Here is a 26,083-nt window from a genome sequence, read left to right as displayed (position 1 = left end):
GATCATAAATGTCTCAGAGACTGTGGTAAACCTTATTTGAAGTGATATCACATCTTTAGATGGATCATGAATGTCTCAGAGACTGTGGAAAACCTTATTTGAAGTGAAGTTACAGCTTCACAATTAACAAAAATACACGAACAAAGGTTATGTGGACAAATATGAAACTAAATAAAAATCCATTTGTTGCACATGTTCACATTATAAAAAAGAACAGAAATTCGAATCCACAGGATGAGTGTTATCTCTTCCAAAAGGATATACAGAGAAGCTAGCTCCTGTACCTGAAAACTAGTTTGTGAGGGACCATCATCCCTCTAAAATATATAGAACTAAATCACATCTTTGTCCTGTGGATTTTCCACAAATACTTACATTGTTATTACTGCAACACATATAAAACTGCTTTCACATTCTAAATTTATATGACGTTTAACAATTCAGTCATCTTTTACTTGTCTTAACAAAAATGATACACAATTACCACGGTGTGAGTGACTTTCATCTCTAAAAGGATCATTAAATAAAACATTTCAATGATTATACTGACTGAGGAAGTTGACCGAGATTGGAGTAATGCATTTGGAAATAGTTTTGGACAATAACAACACAACAGATATCAGTAACAACGTTTAGTCTGGATGACATTTACCCTTGTTAAAGACAAAAAGACTCTTAACCTATGATAAAAAACTCACATTGTTAAGTTCCCACTCGTGTTAACACTTTCAAAACTAATTGTAATGTTTTTCCTATCAAACAGATGGAGAGGATGTTTCTGTCATGCAAGAATATAAAACCTAACTGTACTCTCTCCTCTGTTGGGGATCAAACTCAGGCTTTTAGTTTTGTTTGTCCTTCTTAAACTTATCACTGACCCACCAGAGAGGAGGGAAGGAAATGATCATTAATCACAGAATGGATGAGTCCACTGGAAACCAGTCCAATCATCTTATACTATGACTGGCTGCCTACTTGCACATTTTGACTTTCACTGATGACAAAGAACAGTAGATAATGCTCTGCTACACCAGCACACAATGTTGTGGTCCCTTTGAAAGCTCGAATGATTCCTGCCTGTAGTTATTATCTTGCAGACTATCCATGATATAACTACACTTAAAAGCTTATCATGTGACTCATTACATGACTGGTCAGTTTTGTATATGCAAATTAAATGTTTTATAATGTATATTTTTGGACAGGTCACTATTACAGCCAGTCATGTAGATTCATGCTCATTCAATTGCTACAAACTAGAATTAAGATTTTCAAAACTTGTCTAAATGTTTATATCAAACCTTTTTCTTTTCTAAATTGGAGATCTACAAACTTAATATTATAACCATATTATATTATAAAATAACATCATAAGCTTAACCATTAAAAGTCATAAAAATTATGAAATTTTTAGCTTCTAAATTCCTCGAGAGTCAAATATAGAAATGTGGCTGTTCAAATTTTCACTGTTACAATAATCAGATACAATTTTTAAAACAAACTATGCATTATTCTGTCGAGTGGAAGTGATATCTCACACCATACAACAGCTTGAATAACAATCACAAACCTAAGCCTTCTGTAAATTTGAAAAATCATCTTAAAAAGGGGAATTGAAAAACATAAAAACAACAATAAAACCAGAACAATATAAGAAGTTGGTATAAACTGTCTACTATTCCACCATTTTTTACCAGACAAATACTAGAAGCTGCTATAAACTATCTACTATTCAACCAGTCCACACCAGACCAATATAAGAAGTTGCTATAACTGTCTACTATTCCACCATTCCTCACCAAACTAATATAAGAAGTTGGTATAAACTGTCTACTATTACACCATTTTTTACCAGACAAATACTAGAAGCTGCAATAAATTATCTACTATTCCACCAGTCCACACCAGACCAATATTAGAAGCTGCTACAAACTGTCCAATATTCCAATTCATCAACATTTTTAGGTAAAGAAATAAATGTTTCTAAGATATAAAGCACACAAAAAGTGATATGCAGTCAAAGTAATTTATGGACATTTTTATATATGTATTATTAAAACGTATTTATAAATGTTCTCTTCACTTTAGATGTACCATAAACAGGTGTTTACAAACATTTTTTTCCCTTTATGGATTATATAAACCTTAAGCATCTATTAAAAAAATGTTTTGACTTTGTATATTCAAAGCTGCTTTTTACAATTGTTCCACCATTAGGTTTTGGCATAGAAGAAACTAAATTCAATGTCACATGGTTATAAAATATTAATTAAATTGGTGATAATTTACTATAACAGTAAACATTACGCATGTAACTATAGATTGATGGTTGCACTTCAGAAACTACAGAACCATAGAATCTTTTACAATTAAATTACTAAAATAACAGCAATTGTAAAACTTTGGAAATAAGAAGTTTATCCTCCATATTACAGTAATATAAAGATTTAGTATACAATTTGAAATTCTAATACATTCTGAGTCAAAACCATATACAGCACCCATAAAATCAAACATTATAATCCCAGCTCTGTATAGATGTACAAGATGAAACATTATAATTCAAGCTCTGAGTGGATCTGTACAATCATGTTACATAATCCAACAATAAACAGGTCTACACAACCGAAAATATAATACCAGCTCTGTATAGATCTACTTATTTCTTCAACAGATGTAAAGACTGTTTCACTGAAGAGAAAATCACACTGTGTAACAAAATTTATACTTTTTCTTGTTCCTGGGCAGAAAGTGTTATTTTGCAATTGCTTAGGCCTAAAGTAAATGGAAAAGACCTATTTTTCTCTTCAAACTTTGCTTTTGTGACCTGGGTAATAAAATTTTCACATTTACCCATTTTCCAGAATATTTCAGGTAGATTCAGTGCTGAGCAGCTGATGGAGAATTTTCTTAAACTTATAAGAATTTTCAAGAACTTTATAGAATGTTGTAGAAGAGGAGGTAGATCCAGATTACAGATGGTGAGAGAAACTACCACAACCAAAGAGACATCAATAACTTGATCAGAGATCTTGGTCTAACAACGTTGAAGATCCAGATTACAGAGGTGCAGCTGGTGAGAGAAACCTCGTCTACTCCAACCCAAAAGACATCAATGACTTGATCAGAGATCTCGGTCTAACAAAGTCGAATGTCGAGGTTTTGACATCCAGACTCAAGGAGTGGGATTTGTGAGGTGAAAGTGTGCAAGTCACAAGTCAGAGGAAATGTCACCAACATTTTTCAAGCTTCAGTCATCAAGATGGGCTCTGCTTCTGTCATAATGTATGTGGTCTCTGCAAGGCAACTGGAATTGCCTGTAACCCAAACGAGTGGCATCTCTTCATTGATAGGTCATCTAGAAGCCTCAAAGCTGTGCTGCTCCATAATGGGAATAAGTATCTGTCTCTTCCCCTGGCTCATTTGATGCACCTCAAAGAGGAATACAACAGTGTCAAGACCTTGATAGAAACCTTGAAGTATGATGTGTATGGCTGGGAGGTTATCAGAGACTTCAAAATGGTGGCATTCCTAATAGGTCTCCAAGAAGGCTTTACCAAGTTTCCCTGTTATCTTTGCCTTCGAGATAGTAAGGACACCTCAGCTCACTACAACAGAAAGCACTGGCCACAACGGACCAAGTTCTCTGTGGGGAGAGCACCATGTCAAGTGTGAGTCACTAGTGGACCCCCAGATGGTGTTGTTCCCACCATTGCACATAAAATTGGGTCTTATGAAACAATTTGTCACAGCTCTTGATAAGGAGTCTACAGCCTTCAAGTACCTTCAAGGCTTCTTCCCTAAGCTGACTAAGGCAAAGGTCAAAGCTGGTGCCTTCGTTGGACCATAAATAAAGAAGATCCTGGAGTGCACAGAATTCTCCAAGAAGCTTAGTAGGAAGAAAAAAACAGCTTAGGGCAGCTTTGTTGTAGTGGTTCGGGACTCTTGGGCAATCACAAGGCCAAACATTATATGGAATTAGTTGAGGCTTTGGTGAAGAACTACGGCAAAATGGGCTGCAGGATGTCTCTGAAAGTCCATATCCTTGATGCTCATCTTGATAAATTCAAGGAGAACATGAGAGCATACTCAGAGGAGCAAGGAGAGTGCTTCCACCAAAATATACTGGATTTTGAATGCTGCTACCAAGGAGCATGTAATGAAAACATGATGGGAGACTATATTTGGGGGCTGATACTTGAAAGTGATTTACATTACAGTTTAAAACTGGAAAAATTACTCACTTCTAAATATTTTTGTTCATTTTTGTATAACTTTAGTATAAATACATGTAAATCTTGATTCATATGTTGTTTTATTCAGACCTTATGTAAATTAAAATGTGCAAATTTGCCTGTTTTTACATAGAAAATAGATTAATATCTAAATTTCATTATCCAGGTCACAAAAGTAAAGTTTGAAGGGAATAATGGCCATTTTTTGTACTTTTACAACATAAGTAATTAAGAAATAACACACTATCCAGAAACAAAATTTGTGTTACATAGTGTTATATAAGCTAAATCAAATATATATCAGAAACAGACTTTGAGAAACATGATGGAAATCTCTGATTATCTAAACATAAAAAAAAAAATTCATGAATGGTTGAAATAAAGACAAAATTTTCCCATAAAATATTCAGATTAGTAAGACGCACGTTCCCCATACACAATACTTTCAAGATAAAATGTTTTGTGGAATTTTATGGTATAAAACAAATTTGGTTTTGGCACAGTGTTACAGAAGGAGTTATTTGCACTCTATCCATTGCAGGGAATCAAACCTCAGATGTTTAGCATTGTAAGTCTGTAAAGATACTACTGACCCACTGGTAGACTTAATTCATATAAACAGGATTCTAACATTTCTGATAAAACGAGACAGCTTATTTCCAAGAGAATTTAATATGTAGTTTTCATGAATTAGTTTGAAATTGTTCGTGCATATGTGACATTAAAGTACAGAAACTTTTAAGCAGGTTTTTAATATGAACCTTTAAAAGATAAGACAGAAAAATTCTTAGAAACTGAAAAAAAAAGAAAGGTCCACTTACACGGTCCACAAGGATTTAACTATGAATCTTGTGAAAAAGTAATATTTATGGAGTCAATCAAACCTCTGATTACACAAGCAGGCCTGATCTAAATTGGGTTAGTAATTTCATCCACTATGTTTTAATTTACATAGATAAGAACACACTAATAATTCATTCCAAATGAAGTAAAATTACAACTGAGAACAATCAGAGAAAATATGTAACAATCATTAACTAACCAAAAGAAATATCTAACATACTTAATATAAAAATGAAGTTTTAAACTTCAAGCCAAGCACATTTCAATCACACATCTGGAGTTCAGTTGAGAAAGCACTACATGAAATTAGTACTAACAATTAATAACTTACACACAGGTTCCAATAATTTATTATTAACTTACACACAGGTTCCAATGATTTATTAATAACTTACACACAGGTTCCAATGATTTATTATTAACTTACACACAGGTTCCAATGATTTATTATTAACTTACACACAGGTTCCAATGATTTATTATTAACTTACATACAAATTTCAATGAATACCAAAAATCCTGATGACTCAACACCAAACACAACTATTTTATGATCTTTCTTTGCATCATGTCCATGTAATCATTCTAGAAAATCAACAACAATGAATGTTCAACATGATTAGATCACACAGGTGTTAGATACATGTACAAAACCTGTATAATAGTACTGAGAAATTACCAAGAACATTAAGGTGTTGCTGTCATAACACAAGTAAAAGTTTTCTTGTTATCACTTAAGATATAATCTGTAACTTTACAAGAAGACCAAATATATGTTACAAATAACAGTTTTATTCAAAGACTCTAGTTAAAATATGTTTACCATAAACAATTTATGGTTTTCACAAAAAAACAACCTTAAATCATGAATAAAAAACAGGCATAGCTACATTATCATGATGTCTGTTCAGGTTATATCACAGCATTGGTGCACGCATAATTCATATATTTATTTATAAAATAAACAAAGAAATTCAAGCACCTGGTGTAGAAACACTACAACTAATTACACAATGTTGTATGCTGTGCAAGAGGCACAATAATAAAACCAACAGTAAATTTAAAAACAACTATATTATAAGTTTATACCACTTTTGTAATTATTATTATACTTTTTAGGCTGAAGAAACTTCCCGGTTACAGAAACGTAAAGATTTTGTACTTTGGAACAGCAAAAACAATTATTTGATGGGCAAATCTAAGCTCTGCAGCTATAAGGTTATAAAACTTTGAGACCACAATGTAAGTATTTCAACAACAGTTTGCATGGTGACACCATAAGAAAACCAAATATACTATTATATGAATATTAAACTAATCTGAAAGAAGTAATACAAAATAAAAATTACAACTGATTAGAGAGAAGACACAGCATTCATTAACATTTGTCTGAAATAGTCTTACGTCTGTTTATTTAATACTTTGTCTAATGATTTAACTGGTTAAACCATCAGTATGTAGGATATGAGCTTTCAATTATAGTTTGTTGTGACATCAGCTATTGTCAGCCAACATAACTACAACCTGTATTGACATCAGCTATTGTCAGCCAACATAACTACAACCTGTATTGACATCAGCTATCGTCAGCCAACATAACTACAACCTGTATTGACATCAGCTCTTGTCAGCCAGCATAACTGCAACCTGTAGTGACATCAGCTCTTGTCAGCCAGCATAACTGCAACCTGTAGTGACATCAGCTATTGTCAGCCAAGAGAACTAGTCTGTAGTAATATCAGCTCTTGTCAGCCTAGAGAACTACAGTCTGTAGTTACATCAGTTCTTGTCAACTAACAGAACTACAGTCTGTAGTTACATCAGTTCTTGTCAACTAACAGAACTACAGTCTGTAGTAACATCAGTTCTTGTCAACTAACAGAACTACAGTCTGTAGTCACATCAGCTTTTATCAGCCAATAGAACTACAGTCTGTAGTCACATCAGCTTTTATCAGCCAATAGAACTACAGTCTGTAGTGACATCAGCTCTTGTCAGCCAAGAGAACTACAGTCTGTAGTGACATCAGCTCTTGTCAGCCAATAGAACTACAACCTGTAGTGACATCACTTATTGTCAGCCAATAGAACTACAGTCTGTAGTGATATCAACTCTTGTCAGACAAGCTAAAGATGGATGTGACAATGCTCCTAAAAATTAAATTTTAACAGTTACCTGAATATATTTGGTTTTCTAATAGTTTTCGACATATTTTATTAAAACTGTGTATGTTTACTGTAGTGGAATCAACCATACTGCTCATACAGAGTTTGAAATGAAAAAACAGATTGAATCACTTTAGATCTGAGTACACTCAGTTAGATAGCAAAACGAAACCACAGCTACAAACAAACACAAGAAAACCACAGTTAACACAATGAGTGTTTATATCATAAAACACAAGAAGCCACAGTTAACACAATGAGTGTTTATATTATATACTAAAAACTTTTGATTTACATATATGAAACTCTGAAGTAATTTCACATACATCAAATTCTGTGTCAGGACTGCACTATTCCTCAACTTAACTAGTGTTATAAAACTTTTTAAACTACATTTATTATTATTTGAAATATTATATATTTTTAAAACATTAAATTTTATAATAAATAAAAACAGTTACACAAAACCACAGCACATGAAATGAAACAATGTGTGTTCATTCAGGCTGAAACTTGAACAACAATGCAAAACTTTTTCATGACCTTTAACATTACTGGGATGATACTGACCACTGTTCATACACTTTCATGAAGTACATCAACAATACAGGGTGTCCAAAATGTCTGGAACCATGGGTTATTTGCAGGTGTTCTTAATTTCAGATGCACAGTTGATTATGGTGCTACCAAAACATGAGAAGATCCAGTTAATCTTGCTGGTAATCCAAACTTTTTTGGATTACAAGAACAGCATGTCATTCTATAATATTCGATGAAATGCCTACAAAACAAGACTCTTCAGACATCCAATACACTTGAAACTTTCATCAAAGAACTTGTCATTCATATTCATAAAAAACAATGTAACAAATTACTGGCTAAATGTAATTACGAAGATAATGTTTTTATTAATCATTAATTATCATCAAACGTCTGTCCAAGAATCAGTAAGATGGTCTAAGAAACTCTCAGTCAGCAGTTTATTGTTTGCCGTTCCATGTCCTAAACTCTCCTAATTCTCTTCCAAGAAATTAAATTTTTCTCAAAAATAAATAATCATATGAGTATCTTATTCTCAGGTTATCTTAACAACTACAACCATAATAAAGATTCCCTTTTGTAAACCTGTAGCTAAACGGTTTCATTAAGAAACCTTTAAGCTAAAGCTGATAAATACATCAAGAATGAGTTCTGTCAATAAAAACAACTATGACAGTAAAGTTGTACAACACATAACAAGTGTTTACATGACCAAACATCTACCAGAAGATCAAATCGTAAAGATAGCTACTTCAGTTAAGAAATACAAAAAACACCCCACCAGCACTGTAATTACTAAAGGGATCTGAGTTAATAAATACCACCTGTGTAAAACACAAAAGAAAAAAACACACCCACAAGACATCCAGAGCTTTAAAACTTTTCACAATTCACCGTTAATATAAAACGAATGTTTGTATTTACGATTTTTGACAGATCTACCAACATTAATGATGGAACTTTCTGTAATCTTTAACACTGAGTTCTTATTTTCCAATTCTCATTTACATGAAACCCCTGACACAGTTACCAACACGCTCTATCAAGATCTGGATTCATTTTGAGATCTCCCCTAACCTTAGCACATCTGAACATTATCAAAACCAATCACCAGAAATTATTACACATCTATCAGAAATTATTCTAGCTTCTGATAACACTAGCACCCAAACCTTACTACATATCCACACAGTAATTATTCTGGCTTCTGGTAAGCCTAGCACCCAAACCTTACTACATATCCACACAGTAATTATTCTGGCTTCTGGTAAGCCTAGCACCCAAACCTTACTACAGATCCACACAGTAATTATTCTGGCTTCTGGTAAGCCTAGCACCCAAACCTTACTACAGATCCACACAGTAATTATTCTGGCTTCTGATAAGCCTAGCACCCAAACATTACTACACATCTACCAGAAATTAGTCTAGCTTCTGATAACACAAACACCCAAACATTACTACAGATACGCACAGTAATTATTCTGACTTCTGGTAAGCCTAACAAGCAAACATTAATACAAAGTCATCCAGTGATTATTCTGGCTACTTGTCAATCTACCTCTAGAACCAAAACATTGCAACAAATCTACCCAGAAATACCCCAAGTTCCCAAACATTGCTACAAGCCCACCCAGTAATTAACCCAGTTACTTAACCCTAATGCCAGAATCCAGATTTGGCAGGCAGACACTGTAACAATAATGAGTATGTCTGATGTAAGTAACAGAAATGTATGATTCAGTTACATGTAAAGATTATTTTTACTTGTACTAGCATTTCTTGAGACTTGTGTGATTCTCTAAACTTACACTTTACAAAACTTTTAAAATCTTTAACGTTCATTAACCTACAACTTCTCAGAATATTACACAACCACACTTTGAGATACTCGTGTAGTACTGATTATACACTGTACACATATACATCAAATATACAGTTCTTCCATTGCCCACATAAGAACTATTCTAGAAATTTGCTAATCATGTAGTCAGCAGCGAGCCCAGGAGTTATAATTCCATCACTAACTTTCTGTTCCATTTCTGCTATAACTGGATCAACTTTCGGATGATGTTTGAAAGTATAAAGCAAATGTTGCTCAATGTGGCTCCACATCCAGATCTTATACTGTTTCCTCCTCTTCACTTCTAGTTCCCCTTCTTCCATTGTGTCCTCACGAAACTGCATCATATCCTTCCAGAGTTCCACGATTCCTTCATTCTTTAAAGAGGACACTCGAGTTACCTAGAATAAACACGACTACTTCAGACACAAGATGGTGTAAAGAAGATACTTACTCGACTTTAACCGACTACTTCAGACACTAGTTGGTGTAAAGAAGGTACTTACTGAACTTTAACTGACTACTTCAGACACTAGTTGGTGTAAAGAAGGTACTTACTGGACTTTAAACGACTACTTCAGACAGTAGTTGGTGTAAAGAAGGTACTTACTGGACTTTAACCGACTACTTCAGACATTAGTTGGTGTAAAGAAGTTACTTACTAGACTTTAAACGACTACTTCAGACACTAGTTTCTGTAAAGAAGGTACTTACTAGACCTTAACTGACTACTTCAGACACTAGTTGGTGTAAAGAAGGTACTTACAGAACTTTAACTGACTACTTCAGAAACTAGTTGGTGTAATGAAGGTACTTACTAGATTTTAAACGACTACTTCAGACAGTAGTTGGTGTAAAGAAATTACTTACTAGACTTTAACCGACTACTTCAGACACTAGTTGGTGTAAAGAAGGTACTTACTAGACTTTAACTGACTACTTCACAAACTAGTTGGTGTAAAGAAGGTACTTACTAGACTTTAAACGACTACTTCAGACAGTAGTTGGTGTAAAGAAGGTACTTACTGAACTTTAACTGAATACTTCACACACTAGTTGGTGTAAAGTAGGTACTTACTAGACTTTAAACACTACTTCACACACTAGTTGGTGTAAAGAAGGTACTTACCAGACTTTAACTGATTACTTCAGACAGCAGTTGGTGTAAAGAAGGTACTTACTGAACTTTAACCGACTACTTCACACACTAGTTGGTGTAAAGAAGGTACTTACTAGACTTTAACCGACTACTTCAGACACTAGTAGGTGTAAAGAAGGTACTAACTGAACTTTAACTGAATACTTCACACACTAGTTGGTGTAAAGTAGGTACTTACTAGACTTTAAACACTACTTCACACACTAGTTGGTGTAAAGAAGGTACTTACCAGACTTTAACTGATTACTTCAGACAGCAGTTGGTGTAAAGAAGGTACTTACTGAACTTTAACCGACTACTTCACACACTAGTTGGTGTAAAGAAGGTACTTACTAGACTTTAAACGACTACTTCAGACAGTAGTTGGTGTAAAGAAGTTACTTACCAGACTTTAAACGACTACTTCAGACAGTAGTTGGTGTAAAGAAGGTACTTACTGGACTTTAACTGACTACTTCAGACACTAGTTGGTGTAAAGAAGTTACTTACTAGACTTTAAACGACTACTTCAGACACTAGTTGGTGTAAAGAAGGTACTTACTAGACCTTAACTGACTACTTCAGACAGTAGTTGGTGTAAAGAAGGTACTTACTGGACCTTAACTGACTACTTCAGACAGTAGTTGGTGTAAAGAAGTTACCTACTAGACTTTAAACGACTACTTCAGACACTAGTTGGTGTAAAGAAGGTACTTACTGGACTTTAACCGACTACTTCAGACATTAGTTGGTGTAAAGAAGTTACTTACTAGACTTTAAACGACTACTTCAGACACTAGTTTCTGTAAAGAAGGTACTTACTAGACCTTAACTGACTACTTCAGACACTAGTTGGTGTAAAGAAGGTACTTACAGAACTTTAACTGACTACTTCAGAAACTAGTTGGTGTAATGAAGGTACTTACTAGATTTTAAACGACTACTTCAGACAGTAGTTGGTGTAAAGAAATTACTTACTAGACTTTAACCGACTACTTCAGACAGTAGTTGGTGTAAAGAAGGTACTTACTGGACTTTAACCGACTACTTCAGACACTAGTTCGAGTAAAGAAGGTACTTACTGGACTTTAACCGACTACTTCAGAAACTAGTTCGAGTAAAGAAGGTACTTACTGGACTTTAACTGACTACTTCAGACACTAGTTGGTGTAAAGAAGGTACTTACTGGACTTTAACTGACTACTTCAGACAGTAGTTGGTGGAAAGAAGTTACTTACTAGACTTCAACCAACTACTTCAGACAGTAGTTGGTGTAAAGAAGGTACTTACCAGACTTTAACTGACTACTTCAGACACTAGTTGGAGTAAAGAAGGTACTTACTGGACTTTAACTGACTACTTGAGACACTAGTTGGTGTAAAGAAGGTACTTACTGGACTTTAACTGACTACTTCAGACAGTAGTTGGTGTAAAGAAGTTACTTACTAGACTTTAACCTACTACTTCAGACACTAGTTGGTGTAAAGAAGGTACTTACTGGACTTTAACCGACTACTTCAGACACTAGTTGGTGTAAAGAAGTTACTTACTAGACTTTAAATGACTACTTCAGACACTAGTTGGAGTAAAGAAGGTATTTACTGGACTTTAACTGACTACTTCAGACAGTAGTTGGTGTAAAGAAGGTACTCACTCGACTTTAACCAACTACTTCAGACACTAGTTGGTGTAAAGAAGTTACTTACTGGACTTTAACTGACTACTTCAGACAGTAGTTGGTGTAAAGAAGGTACTTACTAGACTTTAAACGACTACTTCAGACACTAGTTTGTGTAAAGAAGTTACTTACTAGACTTTAAACGACTACTTCAGACAGTAGTTGGTGTAAAGAAGGTACTTACTGGACTTTAACTGACTACTTCAGACACTAGTTGGTGTAAAGAAGTTACTTACTAGACTTTAAACGACTACTTCAGACACTAGTTGGTGTAAAGAAGGTACTTACTGAACTTTAACTGACTACTTCAGACACTAGTTGGTGTAAAGAAGTTACCTACTAGACTTTAACCGACTATTTCACACACTAGTTGGTGTAAAGAAGGTACGTACTGGACTTTAACCGACTACTTAAGACACTAGTTGGTGTAAAGAAGATACCTACTGGACTTTAACCGACTATTTCACACACTAGTTGGTGTAAAAAAGGTACGTACTGGACTTTAACCGACTACTTAAGACACTAGTTGGTGTAAAGAAGATACCTACTGGACTTTAACAGTATAAACCTGTTACAGTACTGAGATATTACCCCTTTCCTGCACAAGTAATGTTTAGGCTGATTCCTTAAAAAGTATATATTATCTACATAAGAAGCCTTATTTCAGCAAATGTGAAAGCCTTTTTCATATACTAACAGGTAAGAAGTTATATCTACTGTAACTTGTGAAAGTCAACGATAAGTATAACAAACATAACACATAAGCAACTTGTCCATAAAGCAGCTATAAAACATCAAAACGTCCCATAAATGTCCATGGCTGCTATTGCTAGTAGTGGTACTAAACTAATGATACTTTCTATTGTTAGTGGTGATACTAAACTAATGATACTTTCTATTGTTACTGATGGTACTATACTAATGATACTTTCTATTGTCAGTGGTGATAAACTAATGATACTTTCTATTGTTACTGATGGTACTAAACTAATGATACTTTCTATTGCTAGTGGTGGTATTAAAGTAATGATACTTTCTATTGTTACTGATGGTACTAAACTAATGATACTTTCTATTGCTAGTGGTGGTATTAAAGTAATGACACTTTCTATTGTTACTGATGGTACTAAACTAATGATACTTTCTATTGTCAGTGGTGATAAACTAATGATACTTTCTATTGTAAGTGGTGGTACTAAACTGATGATACTTTCTATTGTTACTGATGATACTAAACTAATGATACTTTCTATTGTTACTGATGGTACTAAACTAATGATACTTTCTATTGCTAGTGGTGGTATTAAAGTAATGATACTTTCTATTGTTACTGATGGTACTAAACTAATGATACTTTCTATTGTCAGTGGTGATAAACTAATGATACTTTCTATTGTTACTGATGGTACTAAACTAATGATACTTTCTATTGTCAGTGGTGACAAACTAATGATACTTTCTATTGTTACTGATGATACTAAACTAATGATACTTTCTATTGCTAGTGGTGATACGAAACTAATGATATTTTCTATTGTTACTGATGGTACTAAACTAATGATACTTTCTATTGTTAGTGGTGGTACTAAACTAATGATACTTTCTATTGTTAGTGGTGGTACTAAACTAAGTATGTTTTCTATTGTTAATAATGGTACTCATGATGTTTTATTTTGTCAGTAATGGTTCTAAGAATGCTTTCAATTTAATGAAAAACAGATGTTAATTAACCACATGTATTTACACAGGAACTGGAAACCTTACTGTTTGTATAATAATACATGTATCTTTCTTCCAAACAAAATGTTTAAACAGACACTAAATAATAACTATTCACTGTGTAATAACTTCCAGAAAATAATAAACAAATGTGTCTATATTCTAAACCATACCTTTAAATTGACTTGAATATCTAAATTTAGTCTTTGAGGTATAAATTGTAGAGAAACAGGTATTTGTAGGAAGTATTCATAGACTCATACAAAACACATTACGATCAAGAAGTCTACATAAGAAATAAGGAAAATTTGTACAAGCTAAAATATTACACATACATACCTTAGTTCTCCAAACTTTTGACCGACGGCGAACAAACTTCAGAGCACTTGTGTATTCTGATTGAATTCGTCTAGCATCGGGAAGCAGGGAGCCATCAGCTTTATTTACAACAACTATATCAGCTAGTTCAACGATTCCCTTCTTGATTCCTTGAAGTTCGTCACCCCCAGCAGGGGGTATAAGCAGTACAAACATGTCCACCATATCAGCTACATTGTACTCTGATTGGCCAACGCCTACATGAATAATGAAATCTGTAAGTTGAATGCTAACTGAGACAACACATACAACTAATATTCTCCAACACCAAAACATCACACAGTTATAAGCATTGTACTGTGTTAGCTAATTTGAATGTAAATTGTTCAAAGAATACACTTTTGGAAACATTAATTCTTTTAATGAGTTGATATAAGTGTTTTGAAGCGTCATTTCCAGATTCTATTTCTCACACCCAAGTTCTTCATTTCAATACTAATATGTGTGAATTTGCCGTTTCTTTTTGTTTTTCAAATCAAGATCACAATAACAAAAGTGTTGTGTCACACACAGTAAGTTTCATAATAATACCAGGGGAAATGAGCAATAATTAGACAGAGAAATTTTAATTATGGGCAAAACAGATGTGTATGTAGTAAAGTGATTTTAATAAACTTGTGTAGTAAGTCATAATAGAACAAGACATGTAGCTCTTTAAGACTAATTTTTAATGTGTGTGTGTACAACCTTAAGGTTATAAAAGTAAGTAACTTAACTAAAACACACCTACAGTTTCTACAAGTATGACATCAAAACCTGCTGCTTCACAAATGACTATAGCTTCATTCGTGCTTCTCGTAACACCTCCAAGATGGCCCCCACTAGGGGAAGGTCGTATGTATGCATTTTTGTCTCTTGATAGTTCTGGCATCCTGGTTTTGTCACCCATGAGTGAACCTTTCACAAAAAAACATCAACAAGTTTTGCACAAACACCTTTACATTCTGAAGGGCTTTACTAAACAAACTTTAATCTCAGCTTCCTTCAAAAACAAGACACTTTAAATACATAATTTTGCTTGAGTTTATTCCTTTTTAGCCTTAATGTACCATATTTCATGATATTATACAACTCCAGAAAAATATATTTATTGAACATTCACAACAATTCACCTTCCTGCATTTTAACCCTAGAAAAAACAAAATTTCTGAATGTCACAAAGAACAGGCCACATAATGAAGGCTTTCTTGGCAAGGTGAAACTGTTCTGGTGTTTTCAGGTTTGGAACAACATTAATTGACTAATTAGATTAGAGTATATAAATTTACAACTTTATCTCATAATAACTACATTTTAATATTAATTTTTAAAAGGTGTAATCTACTTTTAGAAGTAAAACCTAATTAGTCCTATGGCATTATATATAAAAAATCCTTTCTGTAGAACAATACCTATATAAAGACTGACAATGTCCTTCCATCCAGGTAAAATACATGTGATTTTACACAGAAAATATAGTTTACTTAACAGTAATGCGACTTCCAAAACTACAGCTACTCAGTTCCTGCAGCTCCTACCTGACTCCACCTCAAGATACACTGAACTTACAGTACCCTAACTTAGTGCTTCCAAAACTATGACTTTCAAGCAGAACAACAGTAGAATCTAAGCTTACTTACTTATTTAAACTGTGATCTTCAAGCAGAACAACAGTAGATGCTTAGCCTACTTACCAATTTAAACTGTGGTTTTCAAGCAGGACAAATAGGAAATGCTAAGCCTACTGACTTGTTTAAACTGTGATTTAACTGTGATGAACATAAAATGCTGAGCCTACTTTCCTTTTTTTCCCCCCTTTGTTTTGAGTTTACAAATGCAGCATATCTGAGGAAACAAGTACAGTTTTTTGCTCCTCTTGTCCAACATGCTGAGATCATTTTGTTTATTTTCATTGTTAATCAGTTAAATACTAGGCTATCTGTGCTACACCTAATGCAGGTGTGAAAACACAGTTTTGAATATAATAAACCTTTAGGCTTAACACTGAGTCACCAGGGAGAAGCGAATCTGACCTTTCTCTTTCTTCTCAAGACAAATGTCTTGCTCTTTCAACAATGTATCTACATCCATACAAAACACTGCTTATACAATATATTCTTGCCTTCTGCTATACAGAGGTGCAATGTAAAGCACCTTATATCTGGTGTACTGCAGTTTAACGAGCACATCAGTACTTCTGTCATTAGAACATGGTTTTTACTATGTACAGTCTCATGAATTAATAACAGTTTACACAACAATCAAGCAGTTACCTTTTAAGCCTTAATGTACCATATTTCTTAATATTATACAACTTTCATGTGATAATTTGTGATTTATTCAACATTTTATTTACACTACAAACGTGGGTAAAATATACAAATCTTTATTCTACAGGGTTAAAACAATTCACATTCATTGGAATTCAATAAAAGTAAGCAAAAGAGAAACAAACTGCAGCACTTTGAATGTTCCATGTTTTACATATTTAATTATAATGATCATTATATAATTATCATTAGAAAGTTCCCATGTTTTTAACTCAGATCAAATAATGATTTATAATAAACACAGCTGAGAACATTTGTACAGTGTTAGACTTAAATAGCATATAATAATAAAGATATCTAGATAGATGGGTGGGAATGTATCTGGTGTTTAGAACTGAGTTTAAAAGGAACTGAGATACCTCCAGTTGTGGAAGAAGATGGGTCAACAGCTAGTACGGCTACTTTATGGCCTTCAGAAGTCAAGTGCTTTCCTAAAGCTTCAATAAATGTAGATTTTCCAGCACCAGGTGGACCTGACAATCCTGGCAACAGAGGAAACATTAAGGTTTCTCTTTTCAATAAAGGTTGATTCAAATATACCTCTATAAAAACATACAATATCCATATGGTGTAGGCTTTATTAATACAATGAGAATTATTTTAAAAACATAATTTGCCATAATTTAAATACATTTTCCAGATAAACAAATTCAGAACTACTCCATTTCTCCTCCAACAATAAAATGTGACATGTGGACATAAAACTTTTCAGCAGTATTACTGAAACATAACTTGTGATCTATACACCAAAAGCATTCTAAAATCAACTAATCTCACATATCTATTTATAACGTATTATTAGTTGGGCACCTTTGCTGCTTACGATACACTTGGTCTTAAAACTAACAATATCTCCCAACTTTAGCTGGCTTAGGAATTTCAGGTCAGTCCTAAATACAAAATATAAGTCATTGATGTATTGTACATTTTATACTTAACTTTAAAACTGCACATGCTCCATTATAACACTCAAGAGTGAGTAATTTAAGCAACTGAAAACAGGGTAATAAGTATCACAATATGTTTGTTGCTAAAACCATAAAAAAAAATTCAAAACACATATACAGATAAAATTTTAGCCATAAGAACATACTTGTTAGGCTTAACCATACGAACAGGCTTGTTAAGCAAGCATACAAATTCTTACAAGAGTCAGAGATACTGCGATTGAGAAACCTGATATTAGTTGACAGCTTATATCCTGCTCAAATTTTACAGTGTGGGTTCACAAATAAGTAATTTTTAATTTACTCAACTTTTATTAAAATAAATTAATTTATTTTCAAGCAGATGAATATGAGTAATAAGCTCAATGAACTAAAATTTTATGAAATATTTGAAAATAAAATAAATTCTGTTTTCTGAACTGACTTCATTGACATCACACACTTGTTACACACTATAAAAACTCACGCTCTATTCATGCAATGTCCACAAATCTTTTAATTAAAATTACACGTTTTCCCCTTCCTCTCAATAACAAAAACGTTTATTGTTACATAAAACCAGAACAATATATTAATGTAATATTTTTTCTGGTATACTTGACCAGAATCACGGTGCAAAGAATTTATTCATTCTGTTAAATCTTTTCTCCCCCCCTTTGTTTTTTGGCAGAGAACTAATATTCTTCTGACCTCTAAATTTGAAAAGCAATAATTTCCCATAATCCTATGCTTTTATACGATGTTTTATAAAAACATAAGCAGTATGCAAATTTTGTTACATAGTGTTATTGAACACATATATTATTATAAAATTTTGAAAAAGAATTTAAAATCCCTTTCTCATCTGATGTTTTCATAAAAGCAAAATTAAAAAAAACAAAACGACTAACCAATAAATGTTTAGCTAACTAAATAATTAAAATATTATGTGAAACTGAAACTGGGAAAATACGTGACAAGAAAAACATTGTGCACTAATAATAATAATAAATATAAAATATAATGATAAAACAGGATATGAGCACCACTGAAAATCACAGAGTTCTAAACTCAAATGATCCCCTTGCAATGTTTATTAATTTCTGAGAATGAATGAAAGGACTGTTTCAGACATTATGTTAGCATTTCTCAAAACCTCCAGAAAAGAACACATTTTTACACAGCATACATGTACCTCTGAATTCACCAACACTGGTACAGATGTGTGTGACCATCACCCATCATAAACAGGTTAATACTTGGATGAACACATGTGCACCTGTTACAAACAAGTTACCACTGATCCAGATACACAACCAGCACCCATCACAAACAAGTTACCACTGATCCAGATACACAACCAGCACCCATCACAAACAAGTTACCACTGATCCAGATACACAACTATCACCCATCACAAACAAGTTACCACTGATCCAGATACACAACTAGCACCCACCAAAAACAAGTTACTACTGATCCAGATACACAACCAGCACCCACCACAAACAAGTTACCACTGATCCAGATACACAACCAGCACCCACCACAAACAAGTTACCACTGATCCAGATACACAACCAGCACCCACCACAAACAAGTTACCACTGATCCAGATACACAACTAGCACCCACCACAAACAAGTTACCACTGATCCAGATACACAACTAGCACCCATCACAAACAAGTTACCACTGATCCAGATACACAACTAGCACCCATCACAAACAAGTTACCACTGATCCAGATACACAACTAGCACCCACCACAAACAAGTTACTACTGATCCAGATACACAACCAGCACCCATCACAAACAAGTTACCACTAATCCAGATACACAACTAGCACCCATCACAAACAAGTTACCACTGATCCAGATACACAACTAGCACCCATCACAAACAAGTTACCACTGATCCAGATACACAACTAGCACCCATCACAAACAAGTTACCACTTATCCAGATACACACACTAACCCATCACAAACAAGTAGCATACCCATCACAAACAAGTTACCACTGATCCAGATACACAACTATCACCTATCACAAACAAGTTACCACTGATCCAGATACACATGACTAGCACCCATCACAAACAAGTTACCACTGATCCAGATACACAACCAGCACCCATCACAAACAAGTTACCACTGATCCAGATACACAACTATCACCTATCACAAACAAGTTACCACTGATCCAGATACACATGACTAGCACCCATCACAAACAAGTTACCACTGATCCAGATACACAACCAGCACCCATCACAAACAAGTTACCACTTATCCAGATACACAACTAGCACCCATCACCTTATCATGGTGATCTTTTTGATCTATTTACAAAATCAATGTTTAATCTTAACAATACACAAAACTACATAAATAATGTGAAAATATGTAAATTAAATAGGTATATTCCTAAATAACTTTATAAATGAATCTGTTTAACTTTAGAACCAGCCTTCAAAACAGCCACCATTAGCACAAGTTACAGTATTTTTCTTTTACCTAATCGAAAACTTAAGGTATTTGACCCTTCTTCTTTGTACTTCCTCCTAGATTCTTTCAAAACTAAAGTGAGAAGTTCCTGGGCTTGGGCTTTTCTGTAAGGGTGTCTAGATTCGACTAGGGTAATGCTTTCGGCAAGAGCCCCTCTTTTACCTTCCATTAACCCTTTGTACAAAGCTTGGACACGTTCATCACCTTGTGTGGAACCAACATAGAACTTCTCAGAAACCTTCTTTACCAGTGGGATAGAGAAGCATCGACTAGTATTCAGAAAATTTGATCTCAAAGTAGCCTTTCGTTCTTGCAGCACCAGGCCAGCTGGGTGAGGGTACGTGTGTAAACTGGAACATTTATTGGGTTGGTTCAGTGAACACTGAAGTACTGTAGCTTTCCACCGACTTCTCTGTTGAATTTTTAATATAAACTTTACAGAAGCGAGCATACTGCTGTTACAATTTCATTAGTTCCTGAAAGTATAAATAATACCAAAACAACTCAAGTTACTAACACTATTTATAATAAATTTAATATTATTAAATCCACCAGAACTTTTGAAATGAATTACTACCTACAGTAGAAATAGAAGACTAAAATGGTTGTAATTTTCAACTACTAATAAAATTTATTTTTAAAGTCTGTTTATATTAAGAGCACAAATTTATTCCACACAATAGAACTTCATTCAAATATAAGTTTCTGTTCACAGTGTTTGAATTTTTCTTTCCACCAAAATGCGTAACTTCCTTGGAGATTTCGCAACAATATATTCACACATTTATATACTTTTGACAATGAAAATTTGTGTAAGAACTTTTAATAACTATATTCCAATTATTTATAATATGCACTTAATAAAAAGCTACTGTCATACCATAGTATAAAAAATTGTAAAGCAATAATCTCTTTTAATTATGAAATGCAAGAAAAAATAACTGAAAAACAATGTAACAATGCTGTTACAAACTCATCACTATAAACATTTTACAATAAAAGGGGTGACTTTTCACAACATGAAAACATTGATCTCAAAGTGAGTAGTTTTAGACATATAAAACATCAATTTTACCCAAAGTTAAAAAATATACTGGAAACACATCCATATTACTCGTATTAAAAATAGGTAGTCCTCATACTAATTACGCTACAAGGCTCAAAAAGTGAAATCTCAACACAAAACTATCTGGTTACTTATAACCACTAGACAATACCCATGACACTTTGCCCTGTTGGAGTGCCAGCAATTGGTAGAGATGACAGTGCATGGTGGCTGCAAGTGATATGCAGTCTTGTATAGTAATCGTTGTTTTATTCTTCTTTTTTTCACTTGTCCAAAGACAAAAACTTGCTAAACACTCCGTAAACATTAAATCTGTGCATCACTTCTTTACCTTCATTTTGCTCCACCACTCACAGCAAATTCATCTGTTCAGTTGTTTCTCTACATTCTAATAGAGAAAAATAAAGTTCTCCATTGATAGGAAACAGAAATAAAAGAAACCAAGACCTCTGTTGCAAATCTACACAGGATAAATATTTCACAAGTTTGGGAGTTGTACATTGTGTAATAAAAAAGTTTTTCCAGTATCATACACGTAAGCAAGAGTTTCGTTATTGTATGTTGCATCATCAGTTCTGCCAGTAGACCCCATTATTATAATTGTTGACTACACAAGTTTATAGCCTCAAGACGTCAACTCGTAACACTTTCCAAGTTACTGGAGAATCATACTGAACAAACTGCTAAATCAATCATGCACCAGATAGTTCAATTTACCATCTACTCAACCCAAATAGTCTTTATCATAGGCTAGCCACCTTATAGCTAAACACTAAATTTACTCAGACTGGGACTAGAGTAGAACCCAAGATCCTCAGTTTACACTTGTGTTCTAAAGCTGATATTCTACTGAGTTATCAGGACTCAGGAAGTATATGTAACACCAGAACACATGATGGACATATAACACCAGGACTCAAGATGGATATGCAACACCTTTCTAAAACTCCAAGTTACCAGGACTCAGAATAGATATGTAATACTTTTCTAAAAACACCAGGTTACCAGGACTACAGATGTATACACAACATCAGTACCCCAGATTGATACATAACGTCTTTCTAAAAACAGAGTTACCAGGATTCAGAATAGATATGTAACACCAGGACCTGAGATGGATATGCAACAGCTTTCTAAAAACTCCAAGTTACCAGGACTCAGAATGGATATGTAATACTTTTCTATAAACACTAGGTTACCAGGACTACAGATGTATACACAACATCAGTACCCCAGATTGATACATAACGTCTTTCTAAAAACAGAGTTACCAGAATTCAAAATAGATATGTAACACCAGGACTTGGATGGATACACAACACCTTTCTAAAAACATTATCAGTATCTTCTTGCACAAGACTGGTTTAATGAGTTTTGAATCAGGACCATTCAGTATCTTCTTGCACAAGACTGATTTAATGAGTTTTGAATCAGGACCATTCAGTATCTTCTTGCACAAGATTGGTTTAATTAGTTTTGAATCAGGACCATTCAGTATCTTCTTGCACAAGACTGGTTTAATGAGTTTTGAATCAGGACCATTCAGTATCTTCTTGCACAAGACTGGTTTAATGAGTTTTGAATCAGGACCATTCAGTATCTTCTTGCACAAGCCTTGTTTGAGTTTTGAATCAGAACCATGAAAGTGTATTGAAGCAGGTTTCAGTTCTTTAAAAACACATCTAGATATTTTACATTTTGAGCAAGTTAGCAAGAGATTAATGTTTGAAGCTTAAGGAATAGGTAAATATATCATAAAATAGGCAGAAAATTGGCTTATTGTTAACTTAGAACAAAAAACTGTTGATATATGTTAAAATGAGCATTTTTCTATTAGAACAATGCAATTAATAAGGTCCCTTGTCTCAAGCTCATTATTTATAGCAAAGATATATGTTAAAATGAGCACTTTTCTATCAGAACAACGTAATTAATAAGATCTCTTGTCTCAAGCTCATTATTTATAGCAAAGATATGTGTTAAAATGAGCACTTTTCTATTAGAACAACGTAATTAATAAGATCCCTTGTCTCAAGCTCATTATTTATAGCAAAGATATATGTTAAAATGAGCACTTTTCTATTAGAACAACGTAATTAATAAGATCTCTTGTCTCAAGCTGATTGTTTATAGCAAAGATATATGTTAAAATGAGCACTTTTCTATTAGAACAACGTAATTAATAAGATCCCTTGTCTCAAGCTGATTGATTATAGCAAAGATATATGTTAAATGAGCACTTTTCTATTAGAACAATGTAATTAATAAGGTCCTTTGTCTCAAGCTCACTATTTATAGCAAATAGTGTATAAATTTTCAAAGTTGTATTTCTAAATTGGATTACCATAAGTATAAAATTCAGTAATTATGTTTTCCTTCTATAAAAATACCTCAGGATCTTGAAATTTAAGAATATTTTTATCCAAAGAAGGTTACAAAATTAATTTTATGTTTCACATGAATTATTTTAAGTACAGGATGGTGAAGAATTAATTAGTCATCAACTCTTATGATGATTAATTTTAATTGTACTCTATAGTCTGTATCATATGATCTTGAATGTTACATATACAGGAGACATAAAATAACTTTGACTTTAATAATTATATATTAACACATTCTTTCAAAAAATTTAAGAGGACCCCAAATGCCTTTTCAAACTGAATGTAAAAAAATAGCACTTTTAAATTTCTTGATATCTCAGACAGTAATTAAATCTAAACCCTTCTAAATCTACTTTATCTTTGTCCAAAACTAAATTAATATCCAGGTAATTGGCAATACAAAACGGTCTAAGGAATATATTTATTTTGTTCGTTTGTTGTTAAGTGTAAAGCCACACAAAGTGCTATCTGTGATCTGCCAATCACGAGAATAGAAACTCAGTATCTAAATTCTAGTGTTGTAAATTGTATATCCAAAGACATGCCGCTATGCCACTGGAAGTCTCAAGGCATAGAACTGGATGCAAATACGCAAAAACAATGCAGTACTATTAACAAATGTACAGTTTTGTGCCTAATTTGCGAAAACTTTGAAAATGAAGAAATATTTTTAAAATACGGAAGTTTTAGCCTTTTTAGGTGTGACTGAGTAAATCCTAAAACCGATAATTTTTTTAAAATTATACGAGTACAATATCTTATCGAGTTTTAAACTGTGGTAAAATAAAACAACAACAAATACAGTTATTTATAACAATATCTAATTTATGTAGAAAATATGTTATTGCAGTCTCGTTTAAATTCGGATAATGTTTTAATTTCGCAAATCAAATTAATATCATGACACAGTCCACAATTTACCCACCTCACGAACTTACAATGTCATTGAAATTTGATGTGTATCTCACTGACGATGTGTGTGTGTGAATATGTGGCTCGCCCTCTCATGGTAATAAAATATTTTTGTATTTATTACACTCTTAATATTTTATATTATTTAAACATACTTGTTTGTAAATTATTTTTATTTTGTTTGTCACAGTTTTATTTAAACATCTCACTTTTAATCAATACATCATAGTCAACTTCATTTGTTTAACATCATCAGAAGAAATACCAAACAGTTTCAAAGGGTGACAAAATTCTTAAAATTCCGTTAAACCTTCAAGTAGGCGTTTCAGGGATCTAGTATAGAAGTTGTACCCCGTGACCCATACGTTTATATTTAAAGGTTACTTAAAAACTCAGTCTCATGAAAATAGTGCGTTTTTTTTAAATAATTTAAGCAGTACATGTAATAACCAAGTAGCGTATGTAGAGTTATTGCCAGTTTATTACTTTCAGAAAGATTTAGTATCTCCAGTTGACTCGAGTTCGAATATGAGCTGATTTATATACATTTTCTTTTTTAATAAAATTATTTTAAAATTAAGAATACGATCATATTCACTCACGAAAAACACGTTAATTTCTAAATCTTGTCTGTCATAAAACAGTATCGAAAAAACTAAAACGCCTCATGAATATGCGTAGCATAATAGAAATTACAACTGGATATTATTTGTTGACTTATTTTTCTATAATTATTAAGCAAACAAACGATATTTGAAATGTTGTTGTGGAGTTAAGCACAAAGCTACACAATGGGCTATCTGTGCTCTGCCCACCACGGTATCGAAAGCCGGAGTTTAGTGTCGTAAATACTCAGACATACCGCTGAGCCACTGGTGGACTATTAGGAATGTACTTAGTAGAATTTGTAATTTGTTAAACGCCAAGTTTTGTTTCATATAGTATACCCATTTGGTAATAATAACACATACATTATTTTACACTTGGAAACAACCATTGTTGTCTTTGTATTTTAATGCACTTCAGAATAATGTTTCTTTTATTTTATGTGTCCATCATATAAAGTGTTTTGGAAAGCAGATAACTTTAACTTATTTACCACCTAAAGATTACTTGGTGATAACCACTGGCATTTACATAAAGCAAAGAGTTGTCCACTGTTTGTAAATCAGTCATATACTTTAAGAGTGTAGTATTTCAACTGTTGCTTGATCCATAAGAATTGTTCTTATATTGAAGAGCATATCGGTGTCTCAAATTTAGCCGTTCTTTCTTTATATTTATAAAATTTACACACGTTTTGTTTAAATCTAGTGACTAACAATACGCACTGATTTAATTTGTCCCAACAATACCTTATAAATCGAATAAAGACACCAGTAATTTTATCTTATAACACAAACGTTTAAAACATACGACTCACATACTTACACCA

General features: G+C 33.3%; 1 protein-coding gene across 4 annotated transcripts; it reads right to left on the bottom strand.

Moving 5' to 3' along the window:
* Positions 1–5,854: 5,854 nt before the first annotated feature.
* LOC143251882 (methylmalonic aciduria type A protein, mitochondrial-like) lies at positions 5,855–24,732 on the bottom strand. Of its 4 annotated transcripts, XR_013028689.1 has the most exons (8): positions 24,662–24,732; positions 20,296–20,762; positions 17,208–17,330; positions 15,266–15,436; positions 14,501–14,736; positions 9,812–10,027; positions 7,814–7,926; positions 6,645–6,766 (listed from the first exon to the last, which is right to left on the bottom strand). XR_013028689.1 is itself a non-coding variant. In XM_076503205.1 (7 exons), exons 2-7 carry the CDS (start codon positions 20,735–20,737, stop codon positions 7,903–7,905), a joined length of 1,212 nt encoding a protein of 403 aa, XP_076359320.1. In that variant the 5' UTR covers positions 20,738–20,762; positions 24,675–24,730; the 3' UTR covers positions 5,855–7,902. The 4 variants fall into 4 exon arrangements, 3 of the variants coding, with proteins under 3 accessions (XP_076359320.1, XP_076359319.1, XP_076359318.1); XM_076503205.1 differs by having other exon boundaries at positions 5,855–7,926; positions 24,675–24,730; XM_076503204.1 differs by lacking the exons at positions 6,645–6,766; positions 7,814–7,926 and having other exon boundaries at positions 7,932–10,027; positions 24,675–24,730.
* Between the last annotated feature and the right edge of the window lie 1,351 nt (positions 24,733–26,083).

The sequence above is a fragment of the Tachypleus tridentatus genome, chromosome 6 (assembly GCF_004210375.1).
Source record: "Tachypleus tridentatus isolate NWPU-2018 chromosome 6, ASM421037v1, whole genome shotgun sequence".
Taxonomy (NCBI): domain Eukaryota; kingdom Metazoa; phylum Arthropoda; class Merostomata; order Xiphosura; family Limulidae; genus Tachypleus; species Tachypleus tridentatus.
Note: the sequence above shows the minus strand (reverse complement) of the source record. Positions and strands in the feature narration are given on the sequence as shown.